This window comes from Antedon bifida, chromosome 11, assembly GCF_963402885.1.
Source record: "Antedon bifida chromosome 11, ecAntBifi1.1, whole genome shotgun sequence".
Lineage (NCBI taxonomy): Eukaryota > Metazoa > Echinodermata > Crinoidea > Comatulida > Antedonidae > Antedon > Antedon bifida.
The window spans coordinates 1,773,154-1,787,311 of NC_136236.1; the positions used below are offsets into that span (position 1 = coordinate 1,773,154).

General features: G+C 33.7%; 2 protein-coding genes across 3 annotated transcripts in view; both read right to left on the reverse strand.

Moving 5' to 3' along the window:
- LOC144856303 (sulfate anion transporter 1-like) overlaps positions 1 to 3,073 on the reverse strand; it is a 133,289-nt gene extending 130,216 nt beyond the window's left edge. For both annotated transcript variants that reach the window (XM_078714260.1, XM_078714259.1), the window contains exons 1-6: positions 2,504 to 3,073; positions 1,642 to 1,752; positions 1,214 to 1,389; positions 758 to 922; positions 350 to 493; positions 69 to 151 (exon numbers count right to left, since the gene is read on the reverse strand). In XM_078714260.1, coding sequence (XP_078570386.1) covers positions 69 to 151; positions 350 to 493; positions 758 to 922; positions 1,214 to 1,389; positions 1,642 to 1,752; positions 2,504 to 2,921 — 1,097 coding nt within the window. In that variant the 5' untranslated portion in view covers positions 2,922 to 3,073. The remainder of the gene's footprint in view (positions 1 to 68; positions 152 to 349; positions 494 to 757; positions 923 to 1,213; positions 1,390 to 1,641; positions 1,753 to 2,503) is intronic.
- A 1,730-nt stretch (positions 3,074 to 4,803) lies between these two features.
- Positions 4,804 to 13,928, reverse strand: LOC144856169 (uncharacterized). Its single transcript, XM_078714127.1, has 2 exons — positions 13,751 to 13,928; positions 4,804 to 8,351 (listed from the first exon to the last, which is right to left on the reverse strand). The coding sequence occupies exons 1-2, from the start codon at positions 13,926 to 13,928 to the stop codon at positions 4,804 to 4,806; spliced, it is 3,726 nt and encodes a 1,241-aa protein (XP_078570253.1).
- Positions 13,929 to 14,158: the final 230 nt, after the last annotated feature.

Sequence of the window (14,158 nt, forward strand, 5' to 3'; positions counted from 1 at the left end):
TATACATATAACAATAGTCAAATGTCTTAGGTAGCTTATAATACATTTTTAAAAAGATTATATTTTACCCTGTTGGTACGTCACCAATAATTGGTAAATCATACTTATCATTCCATTTCAGAAAATACGACCCTAAAATTGATCCAGAAACCTAAAAATAAATGAATAAAATAGATAAGATAATGAACACAAAATACCATTAGACACTTTAATACAGTAATATTAGTGGCGTTTTTGGTAGATACATGTTTCTAATGTTGTAGTATTGTATAGACCGCCTATAGTATAGCCTTTATTTTCTGCTGGAAGCACATGGTGACCGCTAACTAGTAATATTTAGTTAACTTACAACAAATAGTTCAATTGGTATCGACTTTTTCTTGTATTTCTGCATTAATTCCTTGGCCACAACTAATACGAGTAAAGAGATGACAGAAATGACAACAGCCGCTGGATTGCAGTCACGCAAAAGCGAAAGGATGTCTATATACATCTGTAGAAGAAACACATTTAATATATTTCTATATAATAAGGAAACTTACTGAACTTGACCTCCCCAATTCTAAAACCACTACCTTCTGGTTAGAAAATAGCTCATTCAAATACATTAACATTTGTAGTACCAATTCCTTTCCTTTCTCAAGTATATTACTTCGTTTTTCCTCTAATTATTGACCCTCCTTCAGCCATAGTGATTTTTGTCGCCTTTTATTTTAATTAAAATTTGTAGATTTGAAATTTACGTAGGCCTACTTACATATATCATTGCAAAAGGACCCTGTTTTGCAGTTACTTCCAAACCGAATAAATATTTGAATTGACTTGCAAGAATATGGAAAGATGCCCCTGTAGTAAATCCACGTAGTATTGGTCTTGACAGATACATTGTGATGAAGCCTAATCGAAATATTCCCATCACTACCTGAAACCAATCATTTAGTTTTAACTATATTAGGCCATGATTTAATGTTCGTGAGGTGGAAATTCTCTAGATTATTTTTCTTGAGATTAAGCTCTGTTCCAACTATGGTTTCAAAGAGACAAGCGACAATTTGGATTGTCCCATTGCTTGTAATTGGTTAAATTAGTTGCGTTTAGTTTACTTTAGTTCCTTGCATTGCGTCCTAGTGGGAACCAAGCATTAGGTGCGAGGTATGCCGTGGGTTTCCCCTCGCCTTTACATTCTAAACACTCCCTTAATTTTGGCTCATACTTGTATTATTCCAACAAGCAAACACAATGTCGTGTGAACTTTCAACCATTCCATCTGGCGTAAGTCATCAGGCGATTTAGATCCGCCAGTGTCTATAGAAAGTGCGTCGAAATCAACGTCTACAAGTATCTTTTCAACTGCGTTTGCCGCCATGATACTTATAATGGCAAACGTACCTACAGATTGAAAACATATTTTAGTAACATAGTTGAACATTTGATTTTGGTAGGCGTACATTTTGGTATACCCACCCCGTTTTGCTTCTATACGAATATGTACTTCGGGCGAAATGATATAAGTGGTACATTGTGCGCCGTGTAAAGGTTGATAGGCCCTATTGTTTGTACGGTCACGTAAACTATGTTTGCGACGTCTGTGTGATTATGAAATTGATTCAATACAGTACCGTTATTAAATATTCAGCTTACCAACGGAAAGATGGTGAGATGTTCCCATCAAAATATACACAATAACGGGAAAGAAAGCAACGTAAAGGCCATACACCGGGGGAAGATTTGCATTTAAAGAAAATGCCATACCTAGAAAATGAATTATAAAAAAGTATGTCGCCTAATTAAAAATTCAAGAAATTGTATTGTTCCACATAAATGGAAATTCGCTTTTTTTACTAATTAAAACGATAAAAATACAAAGTAGCAAAAACGATACAATTGACAACAAGATAAGGTAAAATGTTTAAATACAGTTAAAAACGATTAGAAATGAGGCCTATAGCATGATTTTCTAACATTTGAATTATACATAGAATGCTATTTACAGCATCAGGGTTTTCTAAGTTATAGGTCAATGGTTCACAAAGTACTTCCTACAAGTTCTACAAATGACTTAATTCCTATTCTAAAAAAACAAAACGTTAGCATGGTATAGATTGATACCATACAAATGTTCTATGTTGATTATACATGCCAATAATAGGTCTATGTATGCCAATAATAGCCAATAATAGGTCTATAATAAATGTTAGTATGGCAGTTTCGTTTACAAATCGTTCCTGCCATTTTATATTCTTTAGAAAGGTATTGATTTTGTTCTGAATGTAAGCCAGCTTTTGACCTTGGTTTATACAAATAGTATAACAATGTAAAGTTTAGTATTTAAATGTGTATTCAAAATATTTGTGAAAGGCCTTCTGTGTACTGAACCATGATCGTTTAAAGGTGATTTTAGGCTCCTGTTCGACTCCTTCGATTTGTATGGCCTACTGCGGCCTAGGCCTACTATATATTATTCTAGGAAAAACACAATCAGTCATATACATTTAAGACTTACTCTGAGGCACGCAAAAAATCCCAACAGTCAGTCCTCCTAATATATCGCCGAGAATATAATCCTTCAATTTGTACTGTGGAAGCCATTTTAAAATTGGAAACAGCTGCCAAATAAGGTTCAGTAAAACGTTCTTGTTTATTCTGACGTTTTTCAGCCATGTTTTGTGATGCTGAGATTTAGTAGTAGTTTTATACTTTTCTTCGAAGGATAGCGTTGTAAAGGCGTATCGTTGCAGGTTGACAGTTGCTGGTATACCTGTCTTATCGTCTGCTAAAGTATTGTCTGCTACATTAGGTCTATTATCTACATCCTCACCGTCTATTGCTGCTGATGCTGATTCAGTACAATCTTCGCATTCTTCAATATTCACACTCTTGTTATTTTCTACATAACCTGTTTCCGATGAAAGTTCATTCATGCTGTCGTCGTTACTCGTCCAACGTAGATCTGTTCATTACTACCAATATCACTACATTTAACCATGGAGGAAATCCTCCATGATTTAACCTTGATTGTTTTTATCAATATGCATATGCCGTGCAGTTGCTGGTACGCATATCAATGTTGACACAATCTACAACTTCAAATGATTGTTATCACCACAAAGATTATAACATATAATCTACCGATAGTGGGTTCATTGAGCAAAAATACATACCAATGTATGGATCTTTTGTTTATGTACTTATTCTTACCTACCAAGAGAGAGTTGTATTGATAGCGTTAGTAACGCAACCTTTGCATTCAAGTATGTATATCGGTGCATGCTCACAAAGCGTTCGGTGTTGTGATATAGCTACCGCGTAATTTAAGTGGATATCGGGTGTGTTAACGTTATATATATTAGTAGTGTGGATTGCGTATATCGGTATATTTCAGAATGAATTTCAGTCGAGTCAGATTTTTGAATAAATTATAGTTAAAAATAAATAAAAAAACAAAACACAAAATGAATTAATTCGTCTATGCAAGCTTTATTTTATTTTTAAAGATTATCATATACTACAGGTTTAGAAATGAATACAATCTTCTTTTCAGTTAACCTGAATACCACGAAATATGCATTCTATGAACTAATGCTAATTACAGTAATAAACTTAAGTAACAAATGATCCTACTATCACATCACCAGACTATAAAGCGTTGACAGCAATCGGCAATAGTTAATGAAAGCATGACCAATGAACCGCAACTATTTCTTTAGTGCATGATTAAAGTAAGTAAATAAGGCCTATTTTTTACCATGTCCGTTACTTATTACGTTATTATTATTATCAACCTATTAAAACTAGTAATCAAATTTATTTTATTTGTAAATATTATCATAATTAATTGTTTAAAAATAATTTTTCTAAAATGAATACAATCTTCTTTAACCTGTATGACAATACTACGGAATATGCATTCTATAAATTAATGCTAATTACAGTAACTAATAAACTTAAGTAACAAATTATTATACCATCATATCACCAGACTAAGTGTAACGTTAACAACAAAAACAACTTTAGGCCTATTTATTAATATGTATAATATACGTTAAATTATTGTATGCAATACTGGATTCATAATAAAACTCCAATTTAACCTATTAAAACTAGTAATCCAAAATACTACTGTAATTACACCATAACTGTAAAATAAATCTTAAATTAAAAATGAATATAATAGATAATATTATAGTATGGTTAAAAATCAAAACGGCAAAGCAAATAAAAACAATTATACAGTTAAATTAACACTACAGTACAGTTTCTTTAAATTCTTTAATTTGTTTAGATACACGATATCTGAATTCTTACAATGCTAAATCCAACCTATCCGAAATATAATTAAGGAGTCCTTCGACATAGGAATTGAAAAAATGTTATTTGATTGATGTTGACGAAATAAGGACCAGAATCGAAACTTAATTGGTCACATGGCATTTTGAATATATCCTTAAACATCTTAATTTCACTTAACTAGACATGTATTAATGTATGTACTACGTTAATCAAGTATCTATACAAAAGTACTTTTTAAAAAAGCCATAACAGCTTAGAACAATTTTATAGGTAATCAAATTAAACTAAAACCGTCACCAATTCCGAGGAACCTACATTTATTTATGAAATGAAATTAACGTTGACATTTTTATTTGTAAAGCAAAAGCAAAAAATGAGAACCAAACATGCAGAATCATACAGCCACACCAACTGACTAAAAATGTCTTCTTTCGCGACAATGTTCTTTTATTTTTGTGCTATTCATAAGAATATTTGTGGTTAAGTGGAAAACATCTAATAGTCTTGGACATTTTACAGTCGAATACGCTTGCCACGACCGCATGGGCAATGATAGTACTTAGCATTTGGTTTGTCTAAGGCTGAGTATTCAAATTTTGTTTTGCATTCTTCACACTTAACAGTTTTAATTAGGCACACGTTGAAGGCGTTCAGTCCATGGTTCATGGTGAATGCGAGGTTAAATGCAACCTTTTTTGCTTTAAACCTTGGCCCATGAAGATTGTTGTGAATTGGGTTGAACGATACATTCATCGGATCCGTGTTTGGTCCTACTGCTATCGATATTAAATTAATACTTCCATTTACACGTTTGCTTGAGTTAACAATATAACCATATTGGACATCTAGTAATTGTATTACTGATGGACTTTTCCAAAACGGTGTATATCCTTGAGATTTTGATTTAAGAGTACGATGATCAATTAGTCGCCTGATACCATCACCTTTGCCGATCCACTCTAGTGCTATCCCGGGTTTACTAAAAACTCTACTCATATTTTGAACATCTTTAAGAAGCTGCTGAGCTCTGCTTAAATGTACTGATAAGCCAGACTGTTTGTTTACACCAATGCCAAGTAAAACATTAAGAGCAAACATATAGTACACTGCGCATGGTGATTTCATTGCTTCGTTCCATTTCTTAACGTAACCAATAACATTTCCTATACTGTACGTCTCCTGAAAGAAACATGATCGGATTGCACGGAGCCAATTCATTGCGTCATAATCAAGATTGGAGTCAGTCAGATGTTCCTCGCATATCTGATTGATATTGGCCTCAAGTAATTTCACAATCTTGTTAACATCTTCTGGGGATGTTACCATCTCGATGGTGGTAATGTGTCTCTGTTGGCTGCTTCGGTATTTCAGTTTGTAAGTTGTAATCTTAGTTCGTCTATTGAGAACACCATCCTCTTCTTTCCACTCCATCAAAGCATAATCAGGTCCGTCAAACAGAGTGTGGAACTTATTAACATTATCTTTAAAATTGCCAGATTGTCCGTCAATAACAAGTTCGTTCCATTCCATTATCAACATATCACATCTAGCAAGGCACTCCCTAACAAGTTCTTTAGACGACTGGGAAACAGCTCTGCAATTTAAGTAGATGTTGATTGTTCCAAATGTGTTTATGATAAACTCAATAAGAGTCAGTCTTGTTGATAATTCGCTGTTATAACCGTACGTTTGATCAGTACCTTCAACGTAACTTCTACATTTAATGAAATTGTCAATTGCCAGTTGTGTACTTTTCATGCAGCTTTCTAAAGATTCAACATGACCTGGGTTGCTTAACATCTCTTCAAACTGTATTTGTAAACTTTTCAGCTTTTTAATGGTATTGTTGGCTTCAGAACTATGGGCAATACCATACATGTGAAATATGTTACAGAGCTCCTTATCATACTGCCCACCACCATTAACAATCAAAGATTGTATCTCATCTTTTCGTAATTTAATAGCTTTTTCAAAGTATTCCCTTGTCTGCGGTATTTCGTTTGGTATAAACATAGTATAGAATCGTCCAAGATGTGCCCATCCACTTGGATTCTCAGGAAAACATTTTGTAAATGTCCGTAGCACATCTAAACGCTCTTCATATGGCGATTCAGAGGGGATGTCAGACATTAATGTTGAAAGTTTTGACTTTTTAATCTTCGTGCCATCATCGCCTTCCGAGTTGCGATCAATTATCATTGATTTGATAACATTCATATTTGGACAAGACTTTATCTTCTTACCTTGAACCGTGTTGGAAGCAGCTTCTATGAATTCACATGTCAATGTTCCAATTTGTCTTCTTGCATCAATTGAAAGTTTTTTTTCACGTGTAGCGATATCCCTTTTCCCATACATTTGCTCCAATATCTCTCTTGCTACGACATAATGTGTAATCCTCCACTGTATGATGCCGTTGTAAGAGGATTTAGTTATGAATTCAGTCCGTTTCATGTCCTTCAGTGTAACAACTGATTTCCTGTTAACCTGAAGAATATCTGCAAATAATTGAGCCGGAACAGATGAATGGCCATAATAGTAAGCCAATGCAAGGAATCCCACCACTTGTTGCCATCCAGTTTTCCGCTTACCGTCATATTCAAGATAACCTTTCACATACGACTGTACGCCTTTGAATTCCTCTTCGTAGGCAGCAAGACCAAACTCGTAAACATTATGCGTGTTTTTGTCTCTCACACTCGTCGCCAATTTCGTAAGTGCTAATCTTTGTTTATTGTTGGTATATCTTGAGAAGGCCAATTTGATTTGTGCTGCTTCATTCTCAGATACTTCCCCACGTAGTCTACCACTTATGTCGGATAAAGTTCGCTGTACTAGAAGAATTATAACAATACAGTTTTCCAATTTTTTCAGTAGCTGCCGACAGAAACTTGCCTCACTACCATCTAACAGTACAACAATAGGAAGAAGAGTCTGATGATACAAAAAGTCAATTCTTTCAGAAAGTGCTGTAATGTCGTGTGACGATGTGACATTTACACAAGGAGTTTCTTTTGGAACATGTATTTCCCACAGAACCCTTCTACCAAGAGTTGTTCCTCCCGATCCAGGGTCATGATAGAGCTCAATGATTCCCGATTTAGACTCTTTTATATAATGTTCCACTGCTAGTTTAACTTCATTTGTTAAATCTCTGGGTGCATCATATGATCCAATCTTTAGTTCATTCCACGTCAAAATGCCTCCACGCAGAAATTCTAATCCCAACGGTTTGTCGTATTCTTCATTTTCTAATCGATAGTCATGATCCAGATAAAGCACTTCAACACATGACTTCAACCATAATGCTTCTTGAGGTTGAATTTTAAGGAATTCATCGTCATGTTTCGGTAATTTGAAGTCTTTGTTTTGATGACTTGCATTTCTATTTGCTCGTGACTTCTGTACAGCTTTGCAAACAGTCTTAAGAGACATGTTGGGGATAAAAAAGCTGCCATCAATTTGATCTGAAACATATTTCAAATTTGAGATCTCTTCGTCAGTCCTGTCGTTGCAGCATATAACTAGCTTGTAAGAGTTATCTAAATGTGATTCTATATGTGTCAATAGTAAGCGCGACAGATAACTGTGACTTGTTTCACCATACCAAAGCACCAATACCGTTGAAGGAATTCCTCCAATACAGTATTCCCCTAAGCTTCTACAGTTATTACTGACAGATCTACCTGCCTTAGTTTTCCACAAATTAAAATTTGTAACTACAGTGTTATTCTCAGTTGTGATTCCCAATGGGAAATACCAGTTAGTAGATCCGGCATTGACGGGCTGGTCCTCGTCGTTCCAAGTTGTTACGTGCAATACTGAGTTTTGACTTAAATTATCTTTGCATTCTGTATAAAGCCCAGATTCTATGCTGTTTATGTCAAAGTCGAAAACTTTTAACCAAGATATACTACCCATATGACTAATTACGTTGGCGTCTTCGTGTGATTCTAATGGACAATCAGTTATCAGAACAAATGCCCTAGTTTCTGTGAAATTATCTGTATATTCTAGAAACTGGTTAACTTGAGAATCTTCTTGTTTTTCTACTTCATTTTCTGTTATAAGAATAAAGAAATTTAAATAATAAAATATATAGAATAGAATGTTTAAAACAAACACGCTATTTCAATTATATAGACCTTGCATAGGTCTATTTAATTAAAATAGCGTGTTTTTTTTTAATATGCTGTCACAACATTATAATGTTGTGGAGTTTGCCGAAGGTGCGAGTAGAGTCATTGATAATCTGTATCTTAACTTAAAAACGTGTCAATATTGTCTTATTCCTGTTCATTCAGAGCCCTTTTTAGTCGTCTAGTGGTATTAAGAACTTGTCAAAATGAATTATCCATTTTGAGAACATTTTTCTTAGAGTCCCTTGGAAATTGAACGACAAAAAATGGGAATAATTCATCACCTAAATTCAGTCCTAATTTACATTATTTGCAGTTCTATTAGCTAAATAACGCTGTGATAATTCTGAATGACCTTTTTGGAATACATTCGCTTTTGTTTGTGTAGGCATATACAATATAGTTAGATAGACATTCTTTAAAAAAAAATAAGATTCATATGCAATGCACAAATAAATTAAAATCGAAACACAACCTTCTTCAGTTTTGCTCTCTGTCTCTTTTTTGGCTCCAACTTCAGCCGATGGTACGTTTGGTTTTTTAGGTTGACTATCATTTTCTAGGAGTGATAAAAGTAATTTATTTATTTTCCATCGGATTCACGAGTTGCATTAATATAATTCATAGTATCGTTGGTAATCATAAATTTATTGTAGATAAAATTATGTTACATCATGTCATGTTTATTAAGTAGGCTGTTGATAGGCGCATATAATCATGTAATGCCTTTCAACTCAACACATGAAATGGAGTAATACAAAACCAATAGTTTATTTATACGTTAAAAGTTACTTTTATTAAATGCATTAAATAACCTACCACTTCCTCCCCCTCTCCATTGTTCATTTTTCTTCATCTTTTACTTGAAATAGTATTCCTAATATAAAATTAAATATTACAAATTAAAATTATTATCATTTTTTAAACAAATTGACACCGCATGGGCCCTTTAAAAGTTATTGTTAAAAAAACGAAGCAGTAAAATATTAAAGTTACCGTAACCTAATTTAGACCATAGTGTACAAGTTTGAACAAAAAAAAAAAACAAATTACCATAAAGATGCACAGAAGAGGGCGCCGTTCAATTATTGATACGATTTTATATTATTAAAAAAATGTCTTCCATTCCGTTAAACGGAATAGTGGAAAATTTAAGAAGAGTAACATTGTGAACTTGACAAAGATTTGTTCACGACTAACGTTCATGATAGTACGTGTAGTAGAAACAGAAAACTTACTTATAAGTCGTTCAAATTAACAGACCATTTCAGCATTTTTATTTTAAAACTTTAAAATGAAACTTTGAGTTAATAGTTATATTGAATTATTTTCTTTTGTTGTTGAAAATACACAGCAGCAACATAATAACGCACACCTCTGTTATGCGATCATATCATATATCATATTATTATTTTGCTATACAAAAAAACGTACATAAAACAGAACAAAAGTAAATCGATGCGGCAGAATTAACTAAATGCTACAACAATAACAAAAACAGTCGAGAGAGTCAAACACAACGTTTGTTCCCAGTTAGTAGAAGCATAGTCTGGTATTGATTGGAATTGGAATTTCTAAGTTTCTATCGATTTATTTATAAAATGCTTTGTCTACACAGTCGTGACGTAAAAATGCACGGCACACCTTATTTTGTTGCCAACTATTATAGTCCGATTCATCATAAAACTAAGGTGATAGATTCCGCAAATATGCTGCAGAAACCTACTGGTTTACCTCTTTTGAGCTTTAAAAATACCCGACGAATATGTCTACTTAGACCAGCCTATACACTAATCATCGTCTTTGCAAAAGCTTTTCTGTTTTATTAAATAGTAAATGTGAATCTTACGATTATTAACAATAATATTATATTCATACAACCGAAAGTTGAACACTCCACTAATGTTATCTAATAAATGAATTAGGCTTACCTATTGGTCCAGAATATAGGCAAAATATGGCATTAGATGGACACGCCTCGGATGTTTAATAGTTTATCATGTCGTCCGTTCCATATTTTGTTTGGTTTCTCTCTCTCTCCCTCTTATGCGTTAATGATCAATCAACAATAAACTATGATTTTAATATTCATGTGATTCAATTACATGAGGGCGTTTTAGTTCCTTACCAATCAAAGAACGTTTTGTTCTTTTAGTAAGATGGGGCCAAAGATAATGCAGTTTCAAATAATATATAGTTTTAATGTTATGTTTTATATATATTTTGATGTACTATAAATACACTCTAGATATGTCCTATTGTGAAGACAAATAAATTGAAATCTGATGATATAGCACTTTACTTTGCACCTTTACTAAAGTTAATTGTTGTTTTGCAATTGACTGACGGGATGCCGTATACATTCGAACATCTTTGAAAATCTAAAACGTGTACGAAAAAATTGCGTATTTAAATTAGATTAGTTTGTGAATGTAATGTTATTATTATTGTATTAAATTGTTTAAGATCAGTTTATTCCAGTAATTTGATTTTCAGTAAACAAGGCCATATAGATGGCTGCAGTCGCGTGCTTAGTGTTTACCGACCGACCGACCAACCTACCAACTGACCGAAATTACTGAACATGTTTAAACATGTTGAAATGTTTAAAAAACCGTTATATTTTTTTAATTTACACGTGCGTAGCCTGTCACTTTTGACGTGCTCGTATAACGTAATTTCGAGTTGAAAAGTAAGTCAAGAAAACAGAAATCGGGCAAAAAGAGTGCGCAATAACATTTAACGCGCCACTCATGGCAATTTTGTAAACGCTTAAAATTGCCTGAAACGTACTCTTATTTCATCGAAAATAAATGTTGAACATTTTAAGCGCGCGTACGCATGCGTTAAATGCGCTACGCACGTAATTGTATTGCCATATGATGATTTATGCCCTGAAATTGATGAGTACCAAATTTTATTTAATTGTGATTCATGGTTGTGAAGATATGATTACAAACGTGATTTCGTTAAATCGTGCGTAGACCGCGTAATTTTTTATTGCGCACCGTGAAAACATAACCACATCGATTCCTGGCCATAAGGAATATACTGTGAAAAATTGACTTAGCTAGATTAAACTGATATCAAGATAAGGTCAGAAAGCGATAAAACGCATAGTGATACCGGACCGACAGACAGACCGACCGACCGACCGACCGACATAGTGAACTTCCACGCGACTAAAAATGTAAGTTTATTTATAAAAATAGCGAAAAATAAAACCATGTCACGATCGCGTTGGAAGTGGCCATAAACGGCCTTTTGGATGTGAGTGTCCATTATGGGAAAGTTTTCGCTTACGAGATTACCTAAAATAATTTCATCGACTTTGTAAAATAAAATATCATTAATTTTGGCTCATACTTGTATGATTCCAACAAGCAAACACAATGTCGTGTGAACTTTCAACCATTCCATCTGGCGTAAGTCATCAGGCGATTGAGATCCGCGTTGTAGTAGAAACAGAGAACTGACTGATCAGTCGTTCTAATTAACAGACCATTTCAGCATTTTTATTTTAAAACTTTAAAATGAAACTTTGAATTAATAGTTATATCGAATTTTCTTTTGTTTGTGAAAATACACAGCAGTAACGTAGAACGTACACCCCTGATATGCGATCATATCATATATCATATCATTATTTTGCTATACAAAAAACGTACATAAAACAGAACAAAAGTAAATCGATGGGCAGAATTAACTAAATGCTACAACAATAACAAAAACAGTCGAGAGTCAAACACAACGTTTGTTCCCAGTTAGTAGAAGCATAGTCTGGTATTGATTGGATTTGGAATTTCCAAGTTTCTATCGATTTATTTATAAAATGCTTTGTCTACACAGTCGTGACGTAAAAATGCACGGCACACCTTATTTTGTTGCCAACTATTATAGTCCGATTCACCATAAAACTAAGGTGATAGATTCCGCAAATATGCTGCAGAAACCTACTGGTTTACCTCTTTTGAGCTTTAAAAATACCCGACGAATATGTCTACTTAGACCAGCCTATACACTAATCATCGTCTTTGCAAAAGCTTTTCTGTTTTATTAAATAGTAAATGTGAATCTTACGATTATTAACAATAATATTATATTCATACAACCGAAAGTTGAACACTCCACTAATGTTATCTAATAAATGAATTAGGCTTACCTATTGGTCCAGAATATAGGCAAAATATGGCATTAGATGGACACGCCTCGGATGTTTAATAGTTTATCATGTCGTCCGTTCCATATTTTGTTCGGTTTCTCTCTCTCTCCCTCTTATGCGTTAATGATCAATCAACAATAAACTATGATTTTAATATTCAGGTGATTCAATTACATGAGGGCGTTTTAGTTCCTTACCAATCAAAGAACGTTTTGTTCTTTTAGTAAGATGGGGCCAAAGATAATGCAGTTTCAAATAATATATAGTTTTAATGTTATGTTTTATATATATTTTGATGTACTATAAATACACTCTAGATATGTCCTATTGTGAAGACAAATAAATTGAAATCTGATGATATAGCACTTTACTTTGCACCTTTACTAAAGTTAATTGTTGTTTTGCAATTGACTGACGGGATGCCGTATACATTCGAACATCTTTGAAAATCTAAAACGTGTACGAAAAAATTGCGTACTTAAATTAGATTAGTTTGTGAATGTAATGTTATTATATTGTAATAAATTGTTTAAGATCAGTTTATTCCAGTAATATGATTTTCAGTAGAAAATGTAAGTTTAATTATAAAAATAGCGAAAAATAAAACCATGTCAGCAATCACGTTGGAAGTGGCCATAAACGGCCTTTTGGATATGAGTGTCCATTATGAAGGGAAGTGTTCGCTTATGAGATTACCTGAATTAATTTCATCGACTTTGTAAAATAAAATATCCTTAATTTTGGCTCATACTTGTATGATTCCAACAAGCAAACACATTGTCGTGTGAACCTTCAACCATTCCATTCAGGCGATTGAGATCCGCCAGTGTCTATAGAAAGTGCGTCGAAATCAACGTCTAAAAGTATCTTTTCAACTGCGTTCGCCGCCGTGATACTTATAATGGAAAACGTACCTACAGATTACTTTAAAACGTTTTTATTAACATAGTTGAAAATTAGGTAGGCCTACATCAGAGTACTCCTCGTAGGAATGTTTTTTTTTTTCTATACGAATACTTCGGGTGAAATGACCAATAAGATTCAATAAAACGTTCTTGTTTATTTTGATGATGTTGAGTTTTAGTAGTAGTTTTATACTTTTCTTCGAAGGATAGCGTTGTAAAGGCGTATCGTTGCAGGTTGATAGTTGCTGGTATACCTGTCTTATCGTCTGCTGAATTATCGTCTGCTGAATTATCGTCTGCTACATTAGGCCTATTATCTACATCCTCACCGTCTATTGCTGCTGAGGCTGATTCAGTACAAACTTCGCATTCTTCAATATTCACACTCATGTTATTTTCTACATAATCGGTTTCCGACGAAAATTCATTCATGCTGTCGTCGTTACTCGTCCAACGTAGATCTGTTCATTACTACCAATATCACTATTAACCCTCGATTGTTTTTATCAATATGCCTATGCCGTGCAGTTGCTGCTACACATACCAATGTTGACACAATCTACAACTTCAAATGATTGTTATCCACCACAACGATTATATCCTATAATCTACCGATAGTGGATTCATTGAGCAACAAATACATACCAATCTATGGGTCCTTT